A 27587-nucleotide genomic window follows, 5' to 3' on the forward strand; every position below is an offset into this window, starting at 1 on the left:
GGCCGATAAAAGACGAGAAATGGTCACGAAGCACGACACATGCACACACGGACACAGAGAGACACACACTCACACTGCACAACCCCATCTCATCCACGATGGAAAATAACACAACCTGCAACTGCACCACAGCAAAGCGCCACGTACTGTCATGCGACTCATACCTCTTGTTGTCCGTCAGCTTGAATTCAAATTGGTGCATTTCTCAGCATTTGCCAGCATTACAAAGCCAACCCCTACGCTTTTCCCTCCAAACGGTTCTACCGCAGCACTACGAACAAAACACCTGCAGAGGTGGGGGAATGGCCACTGAAACCGCAAAGAGGGGCCCTCGCAATCCAGCCTAGAGGTTTCGTCATCCCACCTCACTTTTAGCAAACTACAGCACTATGCAACAGCCCCCGTGATCTACACGAGGCGGCAGAGCCCGCCAACCTTATCCCGGGTGCCAAAGAAGACGAAACCCAAGCCTGCAGGGAAGGTGACATTACATCCATCGGGCTTGTGGCAGGTTGGGTGGAATCGCCTTCTTACCAAGGGTGTTCGGGATTACACGGCGACTCTACTAGCATCGCCGGAAGATACAGGACAGTGGGCGGATGCTGAGGCGTTCTGCTGTGCTTGTCCTTTAGTTGACAAAGGACAGGACAGGACAGGGCCAGTTGGGGAATGGAGTTTCCTGGCGGGGCTATTGCGTGCTCATGGGAATCGGGCGTGTGCTAAAGAATAATAATAGCACGCAGCAGCAGCAACAACATTGGGGTGAAGGGGGTTTAGGGAGGAGAGGGGTCTGGCATTATCCGCCACACTGACGTTCGGGTTTCAGAGCGGGCGTCAATTGTTTACTTCAAACTCGCTCGACATTTTCTTTTGAAGTATTGGATTGTGATAGCCAGAGAGATATTTCCCAAACACAACTTGATACCCCTTTTCCCTTCGTCTTCCTGGTTTCCAAAAATTTTCCTCAGTCATCGATTCCCCCTTTGTTCCTCCTATACGCAACGCCCAAACCATCCTGCGGCACCGTCACCGCCTTTGGGTCTATACAAGTACTTAAAAAGGAAGTCCTTCTTGTACAACTCAGCAAAGACACTAGTGATAAGGTGGTGGAGGGGGCTGACTAGATAAGCATCTCAAGACCACCCCTGCCTGACTCGGGTGATCAGCAGTTCGATCCCTCGGACATGGCCGAGAATCTTACGTTTACCACGGCAGAGTCTTTTTCCCTTTATTTGCTGAACGCTGACTGCTGGTTTGTACTCTTGGTGCACTTTCCAGAGTTGCCACGCACATGATCTGCGTCACGAGTGGGAGTAAATGTCCTGGTTGCTTTGCGCAGGTGTCAAGGCGCCAAGCGAGATCATGAGCGACCAGCTGTCGTACAGGGTCTCTGGCCTAGAACCACATGCTTCTTTAGATTATATGTCCTTATGTAATTATTTAGGTGCACGTGCTGCTTGATTTATACGGTTGAGTACTATTTGGGGCCCCCCACTTATATCCCCGGGCTTCTCCTTTTTGTCCCCTTCTTTTTGTTTCCCATGTTCTGAGGAAAAAGGTAGGGGAGGCGGGGGTTGAAGGAAAGAAAGAAGAAACCATGATTTGGTATGTCTTCCTGCGAAGGATAGACCTCCCATCATGGTTAGGCCGCTGGCAGTCCAGCTCAAGACACAATGCGTCACCTATAATCAAGAAGGTGATCTCCTAATATTAGGTCAAAGCGTATAGAATCTTGTGTCTATCCCTTGACTATGAACCTGTACATAATGATTTCTGAAACCAATGTATGTGTCTCAAACCTTCTTGTTCAACATATCCGCCGCATGCTTGAAACCCAGCACTTTATACTCGGAACTGTTGTAATAAATCGAGTTCACATCGCCCAGGTTCGCCGCAGGCACACTCAAGTCATATGTCCCAAACTGCCAGACCTGGTCGGCCGCCACGCCGCTCTTGAGCACGGTATCCTGCCAAGGCTTGTAATACGGCGTGTGGTTTCCGGGGAAAGGCGCCCCGTACTCCTCCAGGATCACCGGCTTCCCAATCTCCCTCCCCACCTGGTCGTGCTGCAGGATCCACTCGTTGCCCCAGGTATAGTTGTACCCCCACGAGTCCGGGTACAGGTGAAAAGTCCCGTAGTCAAGGCTCGAGATCCTCAGGTTCGCAACCCAGTCCACGCCAGAGGACCCGTCGTAGGCAGACGTGCCGTCGTCCCCAGACACGTACGGCACGTCCGCCGGCGCAAACCACCCCTCGTCGCCCAGGGTTACCAGGTGCGCCGCGTCGAGCCCCTTGATGTACCCAGCCGTGGCCTCGGCCCAGCCCGTCAGCACAGAGGTGTCGCACCCAGAGCACCGCGGCTCGTTGGCCAGCTCCCACGCGAACACGGCCGGCGACGCCCGGTAGCGGCTGACCACGACGTCGATGTAGTTGCGGTACACGGCCTGGCTGGTCGGGTCTGTGAACCACTCGGTGGCGTTGGCGCCAAAGGCAGCCGTGTATGCCGCGATGCCGCCGTAGTCGGACCAGTTGTTGACAAAGTTGAGCACGAGCTTGACGCCGTGCTGCTCGGCTGCGTGCACGGCGTAGTCTAGGCGCTGGAGGCCGTCTGGGCCATAGTTGATGTAGCTGCCTGTCGAGTTGAGGACCTGGAAGTAGACCTTGTTCGGATCTGTGTTGGTTGGGTCTGGGAGGGTGTTGACATCGCCGAAGCCCCAGACACGGAGGATCTTGTATTGGGTCTGAACGACTGTGTTAATAGCGAGAAGCGTTGCGAGGGGAAGAGGCTGGAGCTTGAACTGACCTTGGCTACTTCGCTCAGGGCAATGTCGATGTCGGAATTGTGGCTTAGGTGGGCGAGCCACCAAGCGTTGCTCCCTGCATTTCCCATCACGGTCAGCAGTTTGATAACCAATAGCGATGACCTGTGATGACCTGGAGGAAGAAAGAGAGGCATCTTTCAACAGTCAGTCGACGTACCTGCAAAATACTCAATCTTGCCATCGATATCAAACAGCCGCCCTGCTACTTTCGCATTGGGTCCATGAACCTGCCCAATGGGGTATGCTGGAGGGGGCTGATTGTTATCAATATGCAACGCGGTTGCAGGCAGTCCTCTCACCGCGATGCTCAAAGCACTCCACAAAATTGATGACCTCGAGAATCTCATGATTTCTGTGTCAGTCGAGGCGGGAAAAGCCGTTCATACATAGGACAGGAGATGAAGCCGCAAGCTTGAATCGTACGAGGTGTCCCAAACTAAGTAGTTGTGCTCGGTATATATAATATGTTTCTGGCTAAGGGTTGAGCGTGCCCTCCTCACCGTGATGTAATAATGCACTGTTACTCGGTAGAACATCCCGAAGCCATCAGCCTACAGTGCAGTAGTCAAAAGGAGCTATGTTCAAATCAAGACTCTATACCCAGTATAACCCCATCGTATCCACGATGCCCTCGCGAAGTAAGCCAGTTGCCCGGCCTGCATACCAGGTTCTCCGCATCAGTAGTATACGGGGACTAGGCCAACGCTGGATAAGCCCACATCGTGAAGTGTGGAAAAACAATCCTGCACGAATTGTAGAGACCGAAAGAGGGGTAGTTGGCTGTAGATGAGCGTACAACGGCCGCCGGAATTACGGGCAGCATTCCGCCGATTACTTACTTACGGTCAAGTCAACCCGCAGTGGGAGCAGTTCAGATTGCGTGCATCTGCCCTAAGAAGGTGTCTGCTCTGAGGATCTTCAATACACAAAATGTCCGAGACGTCTCTTGTGCAGACCTTAAGCGATGGGATTCAACATCTCTTTGTTTTGAAATATGACATGCAACTTGCACACATCAACTCAGTCCTTGGGCAAGGGAGTCATTATGTCTCATTTAAAATTTTACAGAGCACAACCGTGATGTTGCCCTGGATATTTCAAAAGGATAGGAGATACCCTCAAAATGAGATTTGAGAAGAAAGATCAACCAGAGAGAACGGAAATGGCTGGCAACCAAGAAAAGATGCACACTCAAGGCCTGCCAATATGCCAGTATACTTCACAGGATTTCGCTTTTACCTCCGAAACATGAGCACAAGCCAATAACTTTGGGGAACCTACGGCAATGTATCACCTTGATCACCGAAAGAAGTGTCATGACTGAGGCTCTCGCACCATTTTTCACTCAGTTAATGAACACCAACCACCACCAAAGTCTAGACGGATTGAACTAAATTGCCTTACAAGTAGTGGATTGTAAGCTGATGAAAGACGGGTGATGATGAGATGGCTTAGGTGCGCTTGATAACAATAGTGAGCAGATTTATGTGGGAATATACGTGACCCAGTTTCGGACCAGAAAGAGAGATGTCTTAACAGTCTCGAAGCAATACATAGGGTCTCAAAACAGCTCACTAAGGGCTTTCATTTCTCTTGAAACTCAGCAGACAAGTTACAAGTAGTAACACATACTATCCGGCAATCGGATCCAGAGTTGTCACCTTTCTACCAGACCTTGTGTCCTAGCTTTGGAAACCTAAGAACAGAGCGCGGTCTGGTTCCAAGGTTGTCGTCTTTTACCCTGTTCACAAACAAGGACGTAGCCTACTGGGTACACGATCCTGCCATATGCGTTTCAGATAAGACCTTGCCGTATCGTGATATACGAGGGCTTCCGATGTTCCAATCCCCAAGACAAGTGATTCAAGATTTACTAGGGAGCCGCGCTACACCATCCATGATTTCCCACCATTTTCCAAGAGGGAAGAAACATTGGAACCAAATTCGTGCGTATGCATATTTACTTTTCGGGTAACCAGAGCACAGACATAGACTTATCTTTTATTGGTAGTGGGGCGTGTTATGGAGTAATTGACAGATGTGAATGGCCAACTCGAAAGGACGGGTCTTTAGACGTGTAAAGTAGCGACCTGAGCAGGCTCAAGGACAGGCCACACCGTCAACGGTGCCAAGTCGCGGTTGATAGAAGTTGGTCCGATACACCAGGAGATTTCATCTCAACAAGGGAAGAATCTCGTCTATCCACCAAGAGTGAATGGAAGGAAGTCTCCGTTGCACGGCCCAGACCTGGCCATGCTGGTGCGCAACGCGTCTGCCGCGTTCGAACCATCGTAGATTCACAGAGTGACGTGCTTGATGGGTCATGTTGCAGCACCGGTGGATTTGAAGAAGAAAAACTTTCAACTCTCAATAGAAATAACTCGGCTATCCTGGTTGATAAATTCAATATAGTAACATCTCTTTTCCTTCGGGCAGCGAACAAAACTTAGTAACGCACGCACACGGCCCACATACAATCCGTATGTCCCGAGTCAGACCTTAATTTTTGCCCAACCGCGTCAGACTGGGAAGCTGAGTTTCGATGTAGTATTAGCACCGGCTGAGCTGTTCCTGCTGCGGGAACCAGAGAAGGGGTTCTGACGTCACATCGCCCAAGGAACTAGCTTGTTGAGCAAGCTCGTGTTCTGCTGGGATGAACCATGGGGCAAGGTAGAGGGGATGTCTTGCTTTGGAACTGATCTGTCACTTGAGGGTTTGAACTAAATGTGATTGATTGACAAGACGACAAGCTCAACTACTTTGGGTTTGCAATTAGAGGAGAAGAAATTTATTAAGAGCTTATACCATTGATTGAGTTCTCCCTATGTTAAACATAGAACAAACCAATTGAGACAGTGTAATCCATAGAGTGACTAGCTCTTGACGACATCATACGTGAACAATACTATGCACTGTGGCAGTGGAGAGAATGAATGCACCGTCTAAATCAAAAAAAAAAAACACAATGTTTCCCAAGGACGATCAAAAGATCACAAGGTCAATCAAATTGTGAAGAGCAAGAAATGACACACTTGACGGCCTTAAACAGAAAGCCAAACGGTCCGCAAGTCCCCTAGTAGACAGAAATTGATGCCCTATCTTTGCTTTGACACCGTCACAACCGAGACGCCAATTCCAGCCAGGCGTCTTTCCCTTTCCGACGCTCGTTGAATGACCGCTTTCATGTTCGAGGATTACCACCCCTCCCCCCTTACGCGAAGAAACTTGTACATGAGAAAGTCCATTGAAACCCATTTCCATCATCTGATCCCAAGGCATTAATGTTTGTTGTGACCGTGAGGTTCGAAGCCTTTTCCCTTCTTGGACACCTATGATGTAAAGTGTCCTACCCAAAAACATTGCACCACATCCAGGCCCATTTAAGGCGGAACCCCCTCCCCCCTCCCCCCCCAAAAAAACACCCAAAATATCCAAGACATCCTTATCATCACGTCTCAAGTTAAAAGAGTTGAGTTACACACTTCCGGTGATCCGGAGGAGCCAGAGACAATGCAAGGAGAACCAAAAAAAAAAAAAAACAACCAAAAAAAAATACAAGAAAGAAAGAAAGCTGAAACAATCCTCGTGCGACGTGTGGAGGGAGCAAGAAAAAAACCCACCAAAAAAACAGACATGATCCAAGGGAGTGTGATTGAGTGGAAGGGACAGAGAAGAAAGGACAGCCTCAGTGCCTCGATGAAGGCCCAGAATCGCCGGGCTGGCGGTAGTAACCCCTGTCCCGGAAGCCCTGGATGATGGTCTTGGCCGTCTCGTAGTCGTCCGGGTCGTAGGGCTTGAGGCCGTAGGAGAGCATGAAGTGGTGGATGTTGTCCCAGCCGCCGTCCCTGATGATGCGGTAGTTGGTGCGGTCATCCTCGATGCTGTTGTCGCCGCCTGAGGCGGTGGCCATGTCGAGGTTGTGGTGGGCTTTGGACCTCCTCTGGCTGCCGCGGGAGCTGGAGGATGAGGTGGACTTGGTGGAGGAGGGCATCTTTGCGGGTTGAGCCAGTGTGTATGTGTGTATGTGTGAGTCCGAAGGGGAGAGAGATGTTGTGATGGTGAACGATGTGTATTGTGGGCGTGTATCACGGTTGTCGGTATATATAATTTTGCAGTGTTTTATATATTTGTTTATTTGCTTGCTTGCTTGTGTGTGCGTGCGTATGTGTTCTTGTGTGTGTGTGTGTGTGTGTGTGTGTGTGTGTATGTGTGTGTGCATACAAGTGTATTTTATCAATGTTGTAAATGTTGATGTTGATGATGATGATGATGGCATGAGTCGTGGAAAGAGGAACTGGAGAGCTTTTTGAGAAGGGTATTCATAGTAGTATAAGAGGTGTGCTGACAGGTGCACAGACGGCGGGGGGTTCTGGATCCTGAAACAGGCGACTGTCGACATAAGGTTGGGTCCAAAACCATGATCCTTTGGTGTACCTGGTCGTGTGTCACTTCGTCCAAGAGGTCTGAGGCCCAGATGTGCCCGACAGCTATCCAAGCTCGACAGCCCTGCCCCACAACGGCAGAGCAGAAGCAAAAGGAGGAAGAAAAGGGCCTGGACCTTCTCCTGATGTGAATACGAATGCATATGACGGACCTTGCGCTTAAGAGGATGGGGGGCAAGAGGGGTGGAAAGGTGGGCACTATGCGCTTGTCGATTTTGCCAGGTGTGGTGCATAAGTGCTGGGGGGAGAAAACTGAACTGACTGGAGACCTGACTGACACGGCCCCTCTTTCTCTCTCTCTCTCTCTCTCTCTCTCTCTCTCTCTCATCTCCCCTCCCCCCCATATCTTACCATCCATCTCCCCCCCCCCTCTCTCTCTCTGCCCCCCTCCCCTATTTTTTTGTTGCCCACCCCTGCCCTGTCCTTTCAGGTGGGCTGAGGAACCCATCCGGCAGTCTGGGCAGCTGGTTCTCGGCCCACCTTGGAGCTCAAACACGTTACACTCGGGCGTCCCGGCTGCCATTGCCGGCGCATAGTCAGTGAAACAAAACACTATTTTCCCATACTATCATAGTACATACTTCTACTATAGTACTGAGCCCGCGGCACCTGTCCCGGGCCCCGGGCGGCGGAAACGTCGGGTTTTGCTTAAAACGTGTGCCGGTAAATAGTGGAGTAAGATTAATTTATCTAGCCAGTGGGCAGACCGCTGACGAACGGACCCTCTTTCTCTTCCCTCCTCTCTTTGTGTCTCTCTTTTCTCCCCCTTACTCGGAGTTGCTTCTTCGGAACACGTCACCGGGGGGGGGGGGAGGGGGGTGGGCAGCGCAAGGCATGGCAGGCAACACGGGTGATGACGTTCTTGGGGGTGGTGGTTGCGCCTATAAGCGGCGGTCCGTTCCGGTTCGTCGTTCTTCGTGCTCGGTTGTTCGCCTCGTTCTTGCTTCTCCTGCAAGTCGAAACGAATTCGTCCAAGCACAATTGGAAAAAAAAAAGGGGGGGGGCAATAGCATAGAGAAAATAAAAACAAAACAAACACACTGGCCCCTGAGTGAAAGAAGAAAATGAAAAGAAAAAAAAAGGAAGAAAAAGTAACCATAACCGTTGTTTTGCTGTGATTCCCTGCAATCAATTCTGCATTGACCACTTCGGCATGTGAGAGACGCAAGGAGAGCTTTACCAATTACGTTACACCCCCGAGGCAAGGCCGTCGAGGTTGGCCTCGTGATTATAATAAGAATAAGCAATATTGTTCCAACGGACATGCTCAAGCGATATTAGATTCGCCCGGGTGAATGGAAGAAGCATCGTGACATCGATTGTAAGCCTGCCGCCGTGCTGCACTGCCAGCGAAGATTTACAACGGACCCAATCAGGATTTGATGTTTACTTTTGACCATGATTGGAAATGTCCCCCCCCCCCCCCTTACTCTCGAAAAGTCCAAATGATCGTGTTGCTAATTTCCCAACAATACTTGAATCGTAAAAGACCAATCGTCACGGGAGAGGGCTTCACAAGGTGACATGAAGGCCCGCCAAGCTGCGCGATCTCATTTCCTTAGCCTACGATCTTCTTCTCGATGTCAATTGACGAGTCCCCTACATTTGGCGCTGGTACGCCTTATACAACTACTAGAGAGGCGGGGTGGGTCAGCTGTGGAGCACACTCGATCTGCCCTGCAACAAAATAAGGACTCTTGCATTATGCATAGGCCATAAAAAGAATAAGGAGAGGGAATGGATCGGGAATGGGAGCGCGCTGGTGGTTGTCCGTTTTGTGTGCGTGGGAGGTGGAGGCTGCGTGCCTCAGAACGAATCATGCCTCTCCGCCTCATTTCCCAAGGGATAATGATCTATCTATCCTTGGACCCATTCGAGCGGGAGCAAGAGCTTGCAACATCAGCTTACCCCCTCCAGTCTCCGAGGACAGGTCACGAGGCCGAGACTGACTGTGATTTAATCCCACACGTCGTCCCGACCGCAGGCAATCAACCAGGAGGGTCTCCCCGCTCTTCACAGTGGGGGTTCCAGACCAGTTGATAGAGTCGTGGGCCTTTGTGGCAAAGAGACTCGAGCACGCTACCTGCGAGGGTTTTGAAGCGGGAGCGCCATTCTATGCAGACAGTCTGAGGTTGGACTGATGGTATTCCAATCAGAAGTCATGAGTGAAGGTATTGCTGAATCACAAACGTCAATCAGTTCGAATTCCAGGTACGTAATTCTTTCGCCCTGGAATTACGGAACCTTCCCATCTTCGGTTGATCACGTCGCCACGTTCCGTTCCACGGCTTGTATCGCTCTTGTCGTTGGCCCGTGAGTTTCTGAAAGGCTGGCTCGTTCCAATGAGAAGTCCAAAGCAGGGTGAACCAAAGAACAGCTCAATGCTCAGAGACCATTAGTGACCGAGGCCGTCGGATTTTCCGAGACGAGCTATCGAAATGTAATCCTGCATGTGCTCGGCGCTTTTATGTCCGCCTTCTACTCTGCGTTGGAATAATTGTCCCATCGTTTTGGAATCTAATCTCGACCGTGAAGGTGAACAAAAAGTTCTCTTTCGTATAGATTCTGGTGCTAGTCCTGACGACAATTCACTACGAATGTAGCCACGAGACAACACCCACGCACACTCACAACTTCTCTGATAGCCCAAGTTCATCTGGGAATAATACATAGTCTACCACTGGAGACAGTTCACAACAGAAGTTGAAACTTGAGGCTGGCACAACCCAAAGCTAGGACTACCTAGCCTCGCTTATGTCATCACCTCGCATTGGAGGGTGGCATATAAATCATGCAGGCAGCACAGCAAAGCGGCCTGACCACGTGGCTCCAACAAAAGGCAGGGAGATAAGTATGAAGGTGTCATAAACATGTGTCCAAGGTATGATGATCACTGCATCAAGCTATGCGATCATCATCTGATCTAGGCTAGGTGCATAGGAGGGAAAGCTAGGGGATGACAACTAGCGACGACAACAAAACGATCAGCAGACCTCCCCCAGTGTATCAATGTACTTCAGGTTCTGTTTCCAGGCTGGCCTCTCTGCCAGTCATGCCAATGTGTAGCCCTGAACTGAGAGACAAAAGGCAGTGGGGTTTGCTGTTTTGGTCTGGACTGCTGTCATGTCCAGGCCCAGACATACGACCGCCAGTCCTCCTAGCCCGAGCCGGCAAGGCGCTGGGTCAAGGGTGGTGAGTCGTCGCCGCTGTCGTCACCCCCCTCCTCAAGATTGAAGCTTCCCTGAATACGCCTCTTGGCATCCGCCTTCTCCTGCTGCGTGATGTCCTTCGCGTCCTTGCGCTGGTCAGGTGCGTACTTCGGGTGGCTAGGCGAGTGGCCCACGGACATGCCTACGCTGATCTGCAGTAGGTCGTTAGCATTGCAACTTCGTATCAAGCTCTGAGGGTCATTGGGTATATCACTCACCAAAGTCTCCAGCGCACCATTCGAGTTATCCACCAGATCGTCATCAAATACCATCTTGCCGTCTTCAAATAACAAGACGATGGTACTGCCGCCAAACTTGAAGTACCCAAGCTCCTCGGCCCTCTTCACCTCTTCGCCTTCGTTTCTGGTAATTACGGTGCTGCCGACCATCATGGCACCCACACAGATGACCATAACACGACCATGCGCGACACTGTCGATCGGCACGATCACGCGGACGTTTTCACCGTAGACATCGAGGGCAGATCGAATTGCCATCGGGTTGACGGTGTAATACTCTCCAGCGATGAGCTTTGGCTGCCGCAACACGCCATCAACAGGAATGTGGAAGCGATGGTAGTCCTGCGGCGCGAGGCGGAAGATGCCAAGCGCACCGTTGTTTTCGTATCGTGCTGCATCCTCGGGGTACGCGTCACCAAGAAGGCGCCTGACAGAGAATTCCCGGCCCTTGATCCAGACATTAGTGGCGTTGTCGATCTTGTTGAAGACCACGGACCGGCAGTCAGCGGGAGACACAATGATATGAGGATTGTCAGGCGCTGAGCATGGTCGAGCACCTGGCTTGAGGGCGCGGTAGAAGAACTCGTTGAAGTTCTTGAACTCGTCCACCGATAGTAGAACCTCAGACATGTCTAATTTGTGAAAGTCGATGAAACCCTGGATTTCTGCCTTGGAGGCCGGGTCATCGTACTTCTTGCCCTGCTTGATACTCATGCTCTTAAGAAGTTTGCGAACTGCGTTTTTTTGTGTCAGCAGACATGTTCCTCTCTTCCCGGGAATGGAAAGTCGACTTACTTCTCTTATTTTCCATGTTGTTTGACTTCAAACCCTTGTACAGTAGTCTGATACCAAGTCTAACATAGACGCTCATCTTCTCCTCGTTGATCTGTCCCGTGATCCGGTCTTGGACCAGAATGTTGGCAGAGTTGGCACCCAGTTTGTATCCACCGTACGAGATCTTGGTGATTACCTTGGAGTACCACTTGCGCTGAGCTTGACTGGCTGTCACAAACCCGGCCATCATAAGATGGTTCACCTGACGCCAATCCTGGCTTGCGCAAGTGGCGATGTGCGTGATGATATCGGTATCTGTTCGCTTGTTGAGACGCGGCTGGTGGCAGATGGGGCATTCCCTAATTTCCACTACATGCTCTTCTCCGCGGTCGTTGAGGTCATCCTTGTCCAGTGCCTCACCTTCCTCCCCCCCGGCGGATAGCTCCGGGAGCACAATCGTCGAGGTAGAGAGTTGGCTCTGGGGAGCCGTTTCGGGACCTGGTGCAATGTCGCTTGGACTAGGATCCTTAACGCCCGGGACAGAAAGAGTAGCACCTTTGGCGAAGGCAGGCACTTTGTCCTTCAAGCGATCGGCGACTGTCTGAGGTTTGGGCTTTTTCTGCAGCTGGTCCTCGAGACATATGACTGCCTCGTCAATTGTGAGGTCGCCGATGTCTTCGTCATTAGCAGCATGCGGGAAGCGCTGAAAGAAACTGTCGATTGTCGAGTCTCTCAAGGTAGAGCCCAGCGTGTCAAGCATAGTTGTCAATTCCACCTTGCTGATGTTGCCACTCTCGTCGGTGTCGTACTGCCTGAGCATGGCTCTCCAGAATTGCTGTCTGAGCGCAGGGTATGGCATGTATTTCGCCCTTATGAAAAGCTCGGGACGGTGCTTGTCTTCCCACTTGTCCAGGTTCTTCATCTTCAGAGGCAGCTGCATCACGGCGAAGTCAGGGTCTGAGCTCTCAGGCAGGGTCTCCATTCCCGCAGAGGCAAGATTGTGGTCGCCGGATGATAACGACAGGCCCGAGTTGGGCGCTGATGTCGGCGCGAGGTCTCCTGATAAGTCTGTCTGAGACACCGCAGATGGATTTTTGCTAAGAGCGGGCCGGGTCGACTTGGAAAGGCTCTGTTGGGAGCTCGAACGGGAAATGGCTAATCTCTTGAAGCGAGACTTGGACTGTGCGCCTTCCGGCACATACTCCTGCGGCTCTCTGATCGCGTACAGACCAGTCTCGGGATCAGCCTCAGGTGCTTTCTCTAGCAGCTCCTTGAGCGGCAGGGAGGTCGAGGCTATGAAGTCATTGCCAGTGTAGCGGTCTCGGTCGATGACCGTGAACGCAAAGGAGTACGTCTGCTCGTGGCTGAGAACATTGAAAATCATCTTCTCGTTATAGACGGGATTCAGATTGTGCCGCACCACCTTGGTTCGATACGTTTTCTTGCCCAAAGAAGCGACAACGAAAGGGTCCATGTCGAATCCGGTCCTGGTGAAGTTGGACTCTCGCGGTAGATCGGTGATCTTGACAATCTCGAGAAATATGAGACCAACGACATCATTGCTCCCTCCATTCAGGAACTCATATGGGTTGTCTCTCTTCTTGCGCTTCAGGCCCTTGATCCTCAGCCTCCGCTTGCGCTTCTCAATGTTCTCCGGTTTGCTCAGATCCTCTTCCTCCGGCGTCTCATCATCGTAGACCTCGTAGTCATCGTCGTCCTCGGCGCCGGTGTCATCTGTCCCTCTCCGGTTAAGTGAGGGGGGAGAGCTAGTCGGCTTAGTCGGAGCCAGGATGGGTGTGCGAGTAGGTGTTGGGGCTTTGGAAGATGATGGCTCCGCCTCGGGAACTGATTTGCATAGCGCCGAGAACTTGGCGTAAATTTCGGCATCGGATGCCTCCGGGTTGTTGGTGTCGAAGAGTGTGAACTGCAGGAGCACCTCTCCGGAGACCTTGGCGGCCTGCTTTCCAGACCTCTTGCTCTTCAGCGGGAACCAAATAGGGGGCTGCTCGAACTGGCCATCGGCAAAAATCTCCTCGAGGGCAACGTCGAACTCGCCCAAGTAGTCCTTGCCAAATCTATCCTTGTCCCAGCATATCACATCCAGGAGGAGGTGGCGAATGTCATTAACAGGGAACTCGCATTGCTCATTCCAGTCAGGGTTTAGGTTCTTGGGTACGGCGTGGGTTTGGTGTTTTCCTTCTCCGAGAGTCAAGACAAGATACTGCGTGCAAACATCAGCCTAGACTCTGCACCGGTGGTCGTCGCGACCGGTAGCATGGACATTTTGGGTTGATGTATGGAAACTCACCGGGTCAGAAGTGCCACTCCGATCAGCAGCTGCCAGATTGCGCGCCTGAGAAGAACAGTCAGAGAATATGCCTTGCGGAACGAATATACATGCGGCAGCGGGCGGGGCGTCAGGGACACAATCAACATACCCTGAGGATCACAGTATTCAAGACCAGTCCCGTCTCTCTGCGGCCCTCAGGGCTCGCGGAATCTCCTTTATTCCTCATTGGGCTGGCGGCACGACTATTTGTGGTGGACGGATTATTCGAACGTGTTGATGCTTTCAATCGCTGTGGAATTATCCGAACCATATTTAGAGGTTATGGCAGCTTGTTGCAAATGCTAGTCTCGTGGGTTGACAAGTCGGCAGACTGCGGTCTGACGGCACTGGAAGCAGCTCGTTCGATTGGGAGCAGAAGGTTCACAATGTGGTCGCAAGGGGCACCCGAATTCGCTGCTGTTTATCAGGGGTTGTCTTCAAGGAGCTCGTAGTTTCTGTCTTTGGAGCTGATGTGTATGGTCGGAATGCGGTCTAATGCTATGCAGGACGTCGCAGGTGCTTCGTCGAAAAAGAGGATATGAGGGGTCGCAATCTGATCGAGGTTCGTGGACGGGCGAAAAAGGTCTGTAAGAGTGGCAGAGTCGAGGTCCTGGCAGCACGCGGTCAGACAGACGACAGACAGCAGGGACGTCATCGGTAAGATCTAAGGTGAAAGGTGGAGGAGAGAGGGCCTCAGGAAATCAGGTACACTGCATGCACGCATGCACGTTCGTTACCTACCGATGGGTGTTTCACAGTACTGGCACCACAGCGCTGCTCAGGTCTGCTGTGCCTCTGTGTCCACCAGCTCCAGGTACAGCTGTCCGGATCTGGGTTTCGGTCCAGCTCCGAGGCTTCCAGGGGCACGGCGGGGAGAACGAGGATGGCACAGGCCCGGACCCCCAAGTGGTGCAAGGTGTGGTGTGTTGGGATTATTGGTGGAGCAAGTATATTGGACAATCTTCCCAAGTTGCGTATTCTCTGCTCTAGTGTGGACTAGGAGATCGCAAATGAAATTGGCGTACGTGTGCCTCAGGTCGACGCTTGTAGAGAGAGAGAGAGAGAGAGAGAGAGAGAGAGAGAGAGAGAGAGAGAGGTCGAGGCACTGCAATGCACACAGGGCCCTTTCGATCTGGCGTGTGCCCTGTCGTGGATCGTGGAGCTGTGCCCCGCACCTGGCGCCGGCCCTGTCCGTCGTCTGGTTTCACTCAATGACCAGAAGGTTTCAAGGTGCTGTTGGCCATAAACTTTCTTCTTCCCCTTTCTCTTCTCCTGATGCTGAATGATGGGGACAAGGGCCGAGTGATGATAGGTCTAATGCTGACGGGGAAAAAGAGGGGGGGGGGGTAGTAAGACAAGTAAAGGGAGAAAGAAGATTGGGAGGAAGAACAGGAAACAGGACAGAGGTGAGATCGACAGGCTGGTCCTTCAAATGCAATGCATATGCTGTCCCTCCATCGACAACAAACAAGACAGCTGAAAAGACGAGACGATCGATCGACCCGGGAGGCCGGGAATGGAGCTGAGGGGAGGAGGCCTAGGATCAAGAAGCCAAGGGGCAGCGAGCATCCAGACAAGCAGAGGAGACGTCACTCGCGCTGCTAGCCTCTGAAGTGATGATGTACCAGGTAGCTACAGCGGCCGCTACCCCAACTCCGCCTCTAGCTATTAGTGGGCAGTAGCCACTTTGCCCCTCTGTTGGCCCAGGGCATCGCCTGTTCGAGCCCCCCAAGCCGCCCTCTAGAAGGATCGATCGATCACTATCCACTCGCGTCCAGCAGTGGCGAGTGGCTTAGCAGAGGACCTGGTGGCTGCATGTACTGCGTAGTTTGTTTAGAGGATAGAAGCCCAGCAACCCCTCCACCTCCCCCACCTCTGATTACCCCGCCATGCACCTCAAGCACCTCACTTTTCAGCCTATGAGTTGAAGAAGCTCATCCGCGCCTTTTCCAACTCATCATTTCCAATATGATTCCAAGATGCTCTCTTGAGGCGAAGAGAAAGAGCATCGCGACGAATATTCCGTTAGCTACTATCTTCATATGCAATTACTGTCAGTCTAGCTGTTCGTTCCGCCGCCACAGTCCGTACGTAACACGCGAGATGCGCCGTTTCTGGTTGACTCGCCCCGCAATACATACTTACTGTAGTTTGGGATGGAAGATTACTAGCGCGCAACCTTCCCATCGTCTATTGGTAGTGACTTGGGGGGCAAGAGGTAAAAAATAGCAAGGCCCGGCACGTCGGGATGCAACTCGAACCCGTAAAGCTCAAACAGCCACACTGTAGTATTGTGGTAGCTGCATGCGCAGCACCCAAGGGCACAGACACCCCACACTTTTCGCTAAGCGATAGCCGTAGTGTAACTGCCTGATCAGGTACCTGTGGGGGACCAAACCAGTCAAAGACGACGATGAAACAACAGGCTGTGGTAAGTGTAGAGCAACACACCAGAGTGTGTTCTAAGAAGAACAAGCAAATACCACAAAAGAACAAATAGCACAAACACACATAAACACAAAGACAAGAGGAGAAAACAGCAAAGAGGAAGAGAAGGGGAAAAGGGTGGGGGAGATGAAGGCTGGGCGCTATAGAATGCAGAAAACATCTAAGAATTTGGGAAGAGGACGACTGGTATGCTCCTCCGGGATGTTAGTATGAGAAAATTCTTGACTGTAGATATCATTGAGATGCAACACAATAACTACTATCAAGATTCCTGCCAGACATGGGCCTGTGCATGAAAATTATGCTCATCAACCCCCTAGAAGTAATTGTCCTCGACCCGCAGACCCCTTTGAAGTCGTGTGACTGGCAATGTGTAGAGCTTGCCTGCATCAAACTGCAAATCTACAAGACGGCTCTCAATAGGAATGTGTGGAATGCGAGGGTCCTTGGGATAATACATCATGATCTACTTGTTGCATTTCTATTTAGCTCGAAAGCTTTGTGTGCTGTCAAGGGAGTTGCCAAGGTTGAGTGAATATAACAATTTGTCTTTCCTTGGAAGACCTTAGATCATGGGATTTTTCCTCCTATTTTCTTTGACACTTGAAACCACATGGTCAGTCCGCAATGATATTCAGCCCATCCTATCTGGAAATAATGTGATATTCAGTCCAAGTAGTAAGTATTGTCCTTTTATTGTGATGGCTGAAGCTTCTACCGAAAGATACTCTGCTAAAAACGGTGGTAGTTATCGTTGAAAATCGATGAAGCTTCCCTGAGCTTGTGCCAAAAGCCTGTAACAAAAGTCATGGCGATCTCATACATCTCACAATGACCAACATATCATAAATCAAGTTGCTCCTTATGGTCATAGTGAGAATGTAGGAATCAATGACAAGTCGGAATCATAGATCCAGTCGACATATTCTGAAGATTCACTAGACCAGGCAAGCGGCCGCCTTGCGAGATGAGAACGGAACACTACAGACGCCGGAGAGACCGAATACGAGACCGACATCTGAACGACGTTCATTACGCTCGACGACGATGCTTAAGCGGCGTGATACCAACGGCAAGTGATAAAAATCGCCGAAATTGCCCACTGGCCATGCACGGCAGGACCGATTGTCATCCTCAGCGGCCGTTGCTAGATGTCTTCGCTCGCAAGAGTTAAGAGTTGTCCGCATAATTTTGAAATGCCTTGTCAAGCAGCAATAGACACACCCCTCCGAACCCACTTCTGGAAGTAGAAAGTCTGACTAGGCATCGAAGCACCTGCAGCGGGAAGCGAGGAGCAGTCTCAGGGAAAAGAAGGAGAAGAACGGAAAGGGAAGAGAAGGGGGGGGGGTTCTATGCACAAGCAAACGGGCCGCCGAAGGAAGAGCGAGTTTCTGGAACAAGAAAGATCATCAAGTAATCATGGGCTTTCTTCATGAAAGTGGTGACTTGTCACTAATGAGGGCCCTACCGAAATGAAGAAGTTCTAGAAGTTCTCGAAAGAATAAAAATAGCTTCGAGAACGCATTAAGGGAGAGCAGCTGATGAGAGGTTAACCAGGCTTAGGAAATTAGGTACCCGAGAAAGGAAGTCAACATGTTGAAGACAAGCAGTGCATGGGCTCCAACGGAAGAACTCCAACGGAGCTGGCTCTCTCAGCCACGACTGGTCAGCTCCACACATAGGCAAATTAGTGTATAGGATTGATTCCCGTTCAAGGGTTGATAAATAGGCCACATGTTTATCAAGATGCTTCCAAAGAAGAAGAAGAAAGGAAACCAGTGAGCATGCATGGCCCTGAAATAAGGGTACGTTGCAGGGAAAGAGGATGGCCAACCTGTCTCACACGTGCGCACGCGAGATTGAACCATGTTGATATATTATCATGTTCCATGAAATTATTTTGGGTTGACTAGTAATTATCAGACTATTTGGGTTTCAGCCATCTAGATGAGATTTGCTGGACTTTGGCTCCCTGTTATGGAAAATGACATGATAGCCGAGCAGATATGAACATGCTGTCTGAACAGCATCCGTCATCGAGGGACGGGTCTGCGGTGGTTCAGGATGGGAGCCTGATGAGACCTACAAGAAAGAAAAGAAAAGGTACACCATCCAAGGGAAATATCACCAGATTCAAGTGGAGCGCCAAGAAATGACAGAAGGGTAATGGCCACCGCTAAATTACCAGTGTAGGACTATTTCCCACGAGGCCCATCTCGGTTTAATTTCGGACATGCGCTACCATATCCGCACGCAATCAACCTCGCAAACGAGGGTTAGTAGGTGACAGGACCCTGAAGTGAACAGGCGGGATGAATTTTTTTTTTTCTTTCTTCTCTGTTTGTCTTTTCGATTTGGTATTTTTTTTTGGAAGGGGGGGGGGGAGGGGCGTGGTTCAAATAAAATAAGAAAACCCCCACGCACAAAATGATTGCTCTAGGCATTTTTCAGTCTGGGACACACCCCTCCCCTTCCCCAAGGCGGACAGGACAGCTAAAATGAGGATAAACCGTGCGGAGAAGTTTTAAATAGTACGACGTTGCATGAAGCTTTCCATATATGGCACTGTCTGTCCGGATATGTAAATCAGCAAGCATGCCGAGCTCACGGGGAGGCAGTAAAACCCGAGGCCTCCAGCCGTTGACTCTCACTCTCTCACGTGGCAGAAGTATGGTTTTGGTTGGGGGTTTTCTGGATCTTCACACCTCTTCGCAAACCTAAATTGAGAGCATCCCTGACAGCCCTCTCATGACCCACCACCCAAATATCTCTTTGAGCTCTGTGATATGCAATACAGTCTGCAATGCTCCAACTCACTTCGAAGCCGTATGCGATCCAACGCAGCTGGCACTGCTAGCTGAAGGTCATAATTTGCAACGAGGCGATTGGCAATGAGGGGGAGGGGGCCAAGAAGAAGAAAAGTTACTTTCAGTGAATCTCACGTCAGATACAGAAACGCTTTCCTGCGGCCATAAAGACACAGAAAAGAAGTCTAGCAAGAACAGTAAGCTCCACCGCTATTCACTGAGCCTTAAACCGAGGAGGCTCTACGCGGCCCCCTTTTCTTTTTGTTCCCCTTGGTGGTGTAGTGTCTCGGGGGTCAGCCGTCATCTCAGATACTCCTCTGGAGAGAAAGGATCACCATAAAAGAGAGAAGGAGAAGAAGACAGAGAGGACCCATCTCCATCTCCCAGAACCACACTCTGCTTTAAGAATACACACACACTCACTCACGCACGCATTCGCACACAACGACGACAACAAAACCCCCCCGGGAGAGCCGAGACACAACCCAGACACGCCACAAAACTTGCACCCAGCCCGGCGGACCGGTAACGGCTCCAAACCTAACGCCAATCTCCCCACGTGTCAACCAGCGCCGCTGTGGACCCCCCGGGGAACCACACCAGCCTGATCCGGGGGAACGGCCCGCCCCTGTTCGCAAAGACCCCGTTGCGCCCGTACGGATCCTCTCTTGTCCTCTTGCTAGCCGAGATTGGCCCCTTCGAGATTGTCGGCCGAGTCCTCCATTGGCCAACTTGCTCTGCTGGAGTCAAGGAGGGGGTAGGAAGGGGAGGGGGGTAGGTAGGTAAGGTGTGAGCAACCGAGGGCACCGGTCACCAAATCCTTGGGTGGGCTCCACCTTGAGGATCAGGGGTAACTTCCGCCTTGTGCGTGCGTGCGTGTGTGTGCATGTGTATGGTTGTGCAAGGAGAAAAGAGGAGAGAGGAGCCTCGGAGCCAAAGATTCGAGAAATCCTCCGCAGGTTCTCGACCACTTTCTCTCGCAAACCGTCTTTGGGACTTTTTTTTTCTCTCTAATATTTTTTATTTTATTTCTAATTTGATCCTCTCGTACTCTTCTTTAATATTCTTTATTTCTCTGATCCTTGTCTCTTGTCATATTCAACCTTGCCTCTCTCTACTTCGCTCGACTGTTTCGCTCATCACAACAACACAATCCTCCGATTCCTGTCGGCCGTAATCAGCCCCATATACGGATACCATCGGAACGTCGATACCGGTAAAAGACAAACGCCAAGGGCGGAACATCCCCTTTATTTTTCAACCGTCGAGGTGAAGAGAAAAGGAAAAAAGAGCAGGACGTTAGGAGAGTCGATAAACAGAGATACCCAGAGTTATCACTCAAAGATGGCGCTATCACCAGGGGCGGGCAAGATCACCGACAAGATCGCGATGTTGGGTGAAGGCGGTGTAGGCAAGACGTCGCTGACAGTGAATGTACGTCCCTTGCGCTTCTCTTCCTCTTTCTCTCTCTTTCTGTCTATCCCTCTCTCTCTTTCTCTTGCATTCGGAACCTCTGCGACAATAAAAGACGGAACAGAAAAGGGAGAGAGATTCAAAAGAGAAACAAGAGTGACGCTGACAAAAACGCCTCTTCTTTTCTTCGCGTACAGCTCACAAAACATGTCTTCTCCGAGACGTATGACCCGACGCTGGAGGACAGCTACAGGCGCCAGTGTGTCATCGACGGCATCCCCAGCCACCTAGAGATCCTGGACACGGCCGGGCAGGAGGAGTACGGTGCGCTGCGGGAGCAGTGGATACGGCAGAACGAGCTCTTCGTCATCGTGTTCGACGTGACGCGGCGGTCGAGCTTCGAGGCGGCCGAGAGGCTCTTCGAGGAGGTGATCCAGACCAAGCGCAAGCTCGACGAGACCAGGCGGCACCCCGGAGACCGACACCCAGACGACCTCCCCTTCGCGCCGAGCCTCGTAGTCCTGGTCGGCAACAAGTGTGACCTGGACACGCGGAGGGAGGTCGGCACACTCGAGGGCTCGAGCCTGGCCAAGAAGCTGGGCTGTGGCTTCGTCGAGACGAGCGCCAAGCTGGGCACCAACGTCGAGGAGGCCTTCTTCTCCGTCGTCCGCGCGGACCGGCGGCGCAAGCGCGAGGTGACCGACGAGGAGCAGCGGCAGCGCAACGAGGAGCTGGCCGGCATGGGCATCAAGACGCCGAAACCAGGCAAGATGAAGTTTCTGAAGAAGTTTAACAGCTTCCTACACCGGGAATGAGGGAGAGAATAAGACGAAGAGGAGGACAAGGAGGAGGAAGATGGGCCACAGGACATATTGGAACTCCTACGAGACATGCGACTGCGTACTTGGGAGAGAGAGCGAGGGAGAGGGAGAAAGAAAGATTGGGAGGAAGGAAAAGAGAGTTCGGGTAGATTCATTGACGAGGCTTCAAGATTGTTGAGCATCAATGGTGTTATTTTTTTCAAGCAGAGCAGTTCAATTTACTTACAGGAGGACATCATCAACAGCAATAACACACAAGGGACACACACACAAGAAACAGGCTGGTAATCATGGCGGGAAAAAGGATCCATAAGAAAGAAAAAGACAAAAAAATTCACTAAACTCCTCCGACCAAAACACCTAGGGACGACAAAAGGGCATCCGGGACGGGTGAACCCAGCCGGCGCAACGGAATGGGCTGGATGGATTCTTTTCTCCACGTTCTCAACGGTAGAGTCAATGCCTAAAGACTCTAGCTTAATTCTTGTACATATCATACTTTAATCCAAGAATGAGCACTATGCTTTGATGACCTGCGGCCCTCCCAGCGAAGCCCAAGATAGTAGTAGATCAAACTACTCTCATCACTGCATGCACTACTCAACCCTCAACCCTCGCCCCCTCCCCCCTCCCCCAAAACCCAGGCGGTGACACCATGCAGGGAGGGCTGAGAATTACACAACTGATACAGTAAGGAGTAGAAAGAGGCCATACAGTACACCAGCCAAGGGCGAAGACGGTCCGCCCAGCCGTGTGTCTTTCGTGACGTAGACTGTGGCGCATGACCTCCGGGAAGGAGGACTTCCACTGGACTGGCTGCCCGGCTAAAATCCTCACAGCCTGTCACAGTCAGGCTTGATATATATTAACTGGAAGGAGACCTCCGAACGGAGGACAGTGGTTAGACCATGAAACCGTTCTCGTCACGATCGGCCTCTTCTCATCACGAACTCCTAACACAAGATCCCTCGTACGAAGGAGAGGAAAGAAAGAAGAAGAAAAAGGGAAGAGAAAAAAAATGGGTTCAGCACGAGAAGACATGTCAACGTGCAAGAACATCGTCATCACCGGTGCGGCGCGAGGCATCGGCAGGGTAACTGCGCGCCACCTGGCGTCGCTGGACCACAACATTTTCCTCATCGATATTAACGAGCCGGAGCTGATCTACACGGCGACAGAACACATCCCCAAGATTCTAGCTGAGCAGCAACAGCAACAACAACAGCATCCGCCAGGAGGTCTCATAGGTTACATGGCCTGTGACCTGCGAGACCCAGCCGCCATAACCTCGACAATCCAGCATGCAGCCACCTTCTTCCCAGGCGGGGAGATCGACGTACTCATCAACAATGCCGGCATCGCGAGGGCCCGTTTTCAAGAGAAACGCACCATGGAAGATCCAGCGGTGCTCGACGACTGGATGGCCTACCTGTCCACCAACCTCACCGCCCCCTTCCTCGTCAGCCAGGCCTGCATCCCCTTCATGAAGACCAGAGCCGGCGAGCAGCCTTCGCAGGCAGACGAGGCTGTGATCCGACCTGAGGCTGCGCAGGCCGCTGCGGGCTTTATCCCGGAGAGTATCCGCCGCGGCTTTGCCCGGCCTGAGCGCCAGAGCAGGTGTATCATCAACATCTCGTCGTTTCGCGCAAAGCAGTCAGAGCCCAACTGCGAGGGCTACGCCGCCTCCAAGGCCGGCATCCTCGGCCTTACACAGGCCATGTCCATCTCTGGCGCGCAGTGGGGGATCAGGTGCAACACTATCCTGCCCGGCTTCACCTTTGTGGATCACGAGTGCAGAGAGGCAGATGAGGCACCCGAGAAGATGTGGTGGACCAAAGGCATCGATGGGGCTCGACATCGGCATCATCCAGTAGGACGCATTGGGTACGGCGAGGATGTGGCAGAAGCCATCGTCTGGCTCATCTCGGCTGGATTTGTGACTGGACAGGAGATTGTGATTGATGGCGGTGTCAACAAAGTCAAACATGCGTCTGCATAGTTATGTTACCAGTAAATGGCTGATGCTGTTCAAGTTTGTTATCCACAGTCAATCGTAATAAACAGAGGCAAGTCACTTGAGTACAACCTGACTCAAGATGTACATTATCGAACACGAAGAGTGTATTAGCAAATACTCTTGAGGCACAGTCGAGCAATCAAGTTTTCGAGAAAAGAACGCAACATTCATTGAACCCACACACAATCTCAGAACTATGAAAGCAATATCAGGAAATTACCCATGTTTGGAATCCCTATCGAAAGTAAGGCCACAGTGGAACCCCCCCCCCCCCACCCCACATAATTGTTCCGATCCTACGAGGGCCGACTTTCTCTGATGCTTCTCACGTAGCAACAAAACCATCCCTCACCCAGCATAACAAAAATGGTGAATTTTTGTTCTCTTTCTTTCGACCCTCCCTACCTTAGATGTAGATCATCCTGGCCTTCAAGTTATCGTGCGTCTCCATCTCCCTCTGCAGCCGTCGCATGTCTTCGTCCGTGAGCTCGCTGGACTCAGTGATTCTGCGGGAGAAGATGCCACCAGACGCCTCCGACGCTTCGAAAGCACGCAGGTAGCACCCAGCCCGCTCGCACAGGATGTCGGCGTAGTAAGCAGGTGTGCAGATGCCAACGGCACGAGTGGCCCGGCCGAACGCGTAGCAGAGGCTCTGAGAGACCTCCTGCAGGACGTCGGCTGCGGTGGGTTTGCTATTCGCGGGCTTGTACCAACGAAAGATCTCATCGTGCACCACGGTGTAGAACCCAGGCCGCGCGTGGCCTTTGATGGCGCTGTGTGCCTGCAGGTAAAAGTTCCAGGACGCGAGCTCCGTGATGCCGCTGTCCACCACCAGGCCAGCCTCGCAGTTAAATGTCTTGTCGCATGCGCCATCGGCGCCGGGTGCAAAACGCGTGTGGTGGCGCTTGGCGACGATGACGATGGTGATCCGAGGAAGGCCCATCCCCTGGCTGGCCGGCGGATAGACAGCCTGGCAGGCTGCCCGGAGGAGTGGCAGCTCGTGCTTGCGGACCTCCTGGTGTTGGCCTTCAGAAACGCCGTCGCGATAGACGAGAATGTTCTCTGGTAAGGTTCCGTTGTTGGCTTGCTTCCACTTGTTGAGACAGGCGATGAGCATAGGCTCGAGGTCCGAGACCATCTCTTGCCGCTTCTGCTGTACCTGGAGCACTCCGGGCCATTGGGCAACGTGCCTATCTACAGTGGCTACCATACCCGCCACACTGGGCATTCCACCCCTGGTTTGGTCTGTCGAGGGATGAATCACATCAATACCGACTAGCATCGTCTTGCCCTCGGAGATGAAGTGTAGGCCAGAAGTGATGCGCTGAGTTACCAAGGCACGAAATGATTAGCATGAGAATGACTTGCTATACTTAACGATCCGGATCGTACAGTGAGGAAATGATTGCAACTCACCTGGTTCATTCCTCCAAGCTTCAGGTTGACCTTGAGAGCCTCATTTCCAAGATATTGGCTCTGGTATCTGGGGTCGCGTTCCTTCAAAGTCTTGTCAACGGAAACAACTGTCATCACTCCCAGCTTGACATCTGACAAGTACTTGATTCGATCATAGAGCAACTTGGAGCCAGCAGGGACGATGACCCACACAAGGTCCTTGCCCCTGAAGGCTTCCAGGGAGGTCTCGAGCGCAGGATCATTTTGGTTCTGCAGAATGCACGCGCGTGCTATGTCTCGGCCGTCTTGGGACTTATTTAGTCGAATCCCATAGGAGAGCATGGCGTCTTGAAATTCCATCACGGTCGGTAGAAATGTGTTGATAGACTCATAGGCGGGGTTTTGACCCGCGATTCTCACATACACCCAGCCCCAGGATTTGGTCGCGTTATTAGGACAGCTGAGCTTCTGGCCCATAAGGTTCCATGATGCCCTGGCAACATTGAGAGTTCTGTCCCCGTACACGAGGCGAGGTTTGTTGAGAGTACGACCTCTAACACGTGACAAGTCATCGGCATCGGACTTCATGAATTCTTGGTTCTTTTTCTGTGATTCGAAACACGTTCGTGGTCAGAAATCTTTTATCTCACAGCAAATCAAAATGCGAGCTGATGGTACTCACTAAGACGGAATCGGGGTCGTCAGAGAAGCCGACAGCCTTGAGGCCATACTCTGTGAGCAGCCGGAAGTTCTGAATGGGGTTGTTGCAGGTGAACTTGATCATATTGCTTGTCTGCTTTGAGCTTAGGTTCGCAAATTTCACCGGCTGACCAGCTGGAACGCCGCAGACCTCTGGTGGCAAGTAAATTGGATGTTCGTGGGAGCCAATATTGATCACGGGCAAGTCTGGCCGCTGTAGTCGAATGCCATATTGCTCTTTGGATATCTCGATGTCAGGACACTTTATAGTCTAGAAATTGCGACATGGAGGGACACAGGATAGATATGAGAGGGGGTTTATGAAGCGAAAGTGACGAGGGAATACGAATATAATCACTCACTTTCAAAATATTGGTAGACAGTGAACCAGCCATCGTCGGTGGAGAACTTGACATTTTTCGCTCCGGCGCCGAAAAACTTGACCTGTGGTGGTGACTTCTTCGAGGTGTCGCCAGCCTTGGGCGTGCCGTCCTCGGGCGAAGCAAGACCAAATATCTTTCTCGTGGGAAAGACTTCTTGCCCTTGCTTGTTGCGTTTCTTCAGGAACTTCTTCTGAATTCGCAAGCCCCTGAGCAATCTCTCAATGTGGTAATTGTCTGTGGAACCGAAAGCTGAGATCAAGGACGCCAGGTTACCACCGGGAGCTTCGTAGAAGGCGCTGTAGGCCACACTGACGTTAACGAGGGGTCGAAGACGGGCAGGTCTGACGCTCGCAAAGAACCCTTGGTACACGGCCACACCTTCTCCCAGGGCCTGAGTCTTGCTCGCGGGGCCAGAAATGGGAAAAGTCTTGTTTCCCACTGTGAGCAGGCTGTTGTTGCGCCTGAAGTAGTGAAGGAACAGGGTCTGCAAGGCATTGATCATGGCGTCTTTGTGCTCGTACGGCATGGCAGAAGGCTCTCCGAGATGGGCCAGGAAATCTTTAATCGAGAGGATGTGGCTCAGGTGGACGTCTACATGGTAGATCTCCGCACCTGACTTGGCTTCGTCTTCATCCTCTGCAAAATATTTGACATTGTACTTGGCATTATCCTCTTGCTTCTGCCTTACAATGACTGCCCTGAAATCTGTGGCTGCTCCGCCAAGATTGTTCTGCTGAAAGAGAAGCTTGATTACTCGTTCGGCCTTACGACCCACAGCCTTGGGTTCTATGTCGACCTTGTACTTGTATAAAACCGCCTCAGGAGTCAGGTATAAGGGGACATAGTTTGCTTGTACTATGATTGGGGTTCCCTCAGCGCCATAGGATGGTCGAGGAGGCAATGAATCGCCACTAATGCTCAACTGGCTGAGACTTAGCTCGGCTGCAGATGAGCTGCCAGCATTGCCGGTGTTTTGGGTGGATGAAGGAGCAGGGCTTCCGCTGGGGCTGTGTTGATATGTCAGATGGTTTGTACTCCAACCAGTATTGGGCACACCAGCAAACACAGGAGAACATACAGGGAGTTTCTTGGTGGTTGAGGATGTCGGCTGGAGCCACGGCTGGAGCCACGGCTTGAGCCGCGACCAGATGACTTACCACGCCTGGGCATGATGTATGTTGGTTGATGAAGTTACCTGCCAGATGAAAAAAAGATAAATCAGCATACAATTGACTACAAGAAAATCAGGTTGATGGCACCGAGACGACGCACTGTAAATGCTGTTGATGGTGGGTTTGCTGAGGAAGGCAAGAAATAACGAAGGGGGCCTGGCAAAAAGCTGTTTAAATAGTAAAGGCAAACGGAGAATTTTGGGTGACTTGGTGATTTGCATGTGGGTAACTTAAGGATTGCAGTGACGAGAATAAAGGGAGAATGTAGAGGACATGCAGGATCAATGACAGTGACAAAATATACAGTGATTAGGTCTGGAGCTCTCCAGGATTTCTCTGAGAAATAATGGAGATTCTCCTAATCTGGTCGGCTTCTTTGGAGTTCCTGGGTTGTTTGAGTGGTATGATGATCAGAAAAACAAGCAATTCCTCAAACATGATGACAAGCAGGCAGAGGCAAGTAGTCTACTTGTAAATGAAATTAAGAACGTTCCTTGTTTATGATTTAATCACTAGGGGCATTGAGACTTGCAATAGTACAAGAAGTCACAAACAGAAGACAAGAAAGCATATAACTTTGTCCAAAATTTATGTATCATGGCTGCAGAGAAGGCTAC

At 51.5% G+C, this 27587-nt stretch overlaps 7 protein-coding genes across 7 annotated transcripts; 3 read left to right on the forward strand and 4 right to left on the reverse strand.

Annotated features, from left to right (window-relative positions):
• Positions 1-1793: 1793 nt before the first annotated feature.
• M406DRAFT_64042 (family 5 glycoside hydrolase) lies at positions 1794-3169 on the reverse strand (the record flags this gene model as incomplete). Its single annotated transcript, XM_040924865.1, has 4 exons — positions 1794-2741; positions 2804-2877; positions 2980-3076; positions 3122-3169. 4 exons carry the CDS (start codon positions 3167-3169, stop codon positions 1794-1796), a joined length of 1167 nt encoding a protein of 388 aa, XP_040771921.1.
• A 2894-nt stretch (positions 3170-6063) lies between these two features.
• Positions 6064-6743, reverse strand: M406DRAFT_324565 (uncharacterized protein). The gene has a single exon (XM_040919887.1). The coding sequence runs from the start codon at positions 6730-6732 to the stop codon at positions 6508-6510; it is 225 nt and encodes a 74-aa protein (XP_040771922.1). The 5' UTR covers positions 6733-6743; the 3' UTR covers positions 6064-6507.
• Positions 6744-10421: 3678 nt separating this feature from the next.
• On the reverse strand, positions 10422-14086 carry M406DRAFT_268734 (uncharacterized protein; the record flags this gene model as incomplete). Its single annotated transcript, XM_040917962.1, has 6 exons — positions 10422-10625; positions 10692-11476; positions 11508-12161; positions 12279-13707; positions 13795-13839; positions 13925-14086. The coding sequence occupies 6 exons, from the start codon at positions 14084-14086 to the stop codon at positions 10422-10424; spliced, it is 3279 nt and encodes a 1092-aa protein (XP_040771923.1).
• A 264-nt stretch (positions 14087-14350) lies between these two features.
• On the forward strand, positions 14351-15245 carry M406DRAFT_324566 (uncharacterized protein; the record flags this gene model as incomplete). The annotated part of the gene is made up of 2 exons (XM_040919888.1): positions 14351-14425; positions 14557-15245. 2 exons carry the CDS (start codon positions 14354-14356, stop codon positions 14803-14805), a joined length of 321 nt encoding a protein of 106 aa, XP_040771924.1. The 3' UTR covers positions 14806-15245.
• A 4812-nt stretch (positions 15246-20057) lies between these two features.
• Positions 20058-21835, forward strand: M406DRAFT_358409 (uncharacterized protein). Its single transcript, XM_040923884.1, has 2 exons — positions 20058-20504; positions 20681-21835. The coding sequence occupies exons 1-2, from the start codon at positions 20415-20417 to the stop codon at positions 21296-21298; spliced, it is 708 nt and encodes a 235-aa protein (XP_040771925.1). The 5' UTR covers positions 20058-20414; the 3' UTR covers positions 21299-21835.
• A 508-nt stretch (positions 21836-22343) lies between these two features.
• M406DRAFT_268648 (short chain alcohol dehydrogenase) lies at positions 22344-23303 on the forward strand (the record flags this gene model as incomplete). Its single annotated transcript, XM_040917954.1, has 2 exons — positions 22344-22832; positions 22917-23303. 2 exons carry the CDS (start codon positions 22344-22346, stop codon positions 23301-23303), a joined length of 876 nt encoding a protein of 291 aa, XP_040771926.1.
• Positions 23304-23727: 424 nt separating this feature from the next.
• Positions 23728-26705, reverse strand: M406DRAFT_268359 (Piwi-domain-containing protein; the record flags this gene model as incomplete). Its single annotated transcript, XM_040917932.1, has 4 exons — positions 23728-24645; positions 24738-25309; positions 25395-25652; positions 25778-26705. Coding segments are annotated over 4 exons (2676 nt in total), but the record flags the coding sequence as incomplete, so codon positions are not given.
• Positions 26706-27587: the final 882 nt, after the last annotated feature.

Source organism: Cryphonectria parasitica, assembly GCF_011745365.1.
Source record: "Cryphonectria parasitica EP155 unplaced genomic scaffold M406scaffold_9, whole genome shotgun sequence".
Taxonomy (NCBI): domain Eukaryota; kingdom Fungi; phylum Ascomycota; class Sordariomycetes; order Diaporthales; family Cryphonectriaceae; genus Cryphonectria; species Cryphonectria parasitica.

Bases quoted from the DNA above. Each gene is read 5' to 3' on its own strand.
- M406DRAFT_324565 (XM_040919887.1), bottom strand. From the start codon at position 6,732: ATGGCCACCGCCTCAGGCGGCGACAACAGCATCGAGGATGACCGCACC.
- M406DRAFT_358409 (XM_040923884.1), top strand. From the start codon at position 20,415: ATGGCGCTATCACCAGGGGCGGGCAAGATCACCGACAAGATCGCGATG. The intron at 20,505-20,680 runs GTACGTCCCTTG...CTTCGCGTACAG, and splicing joins AGACGTCGCTGACAGTGAAT to CTCACAAAACATGTCTTCTC.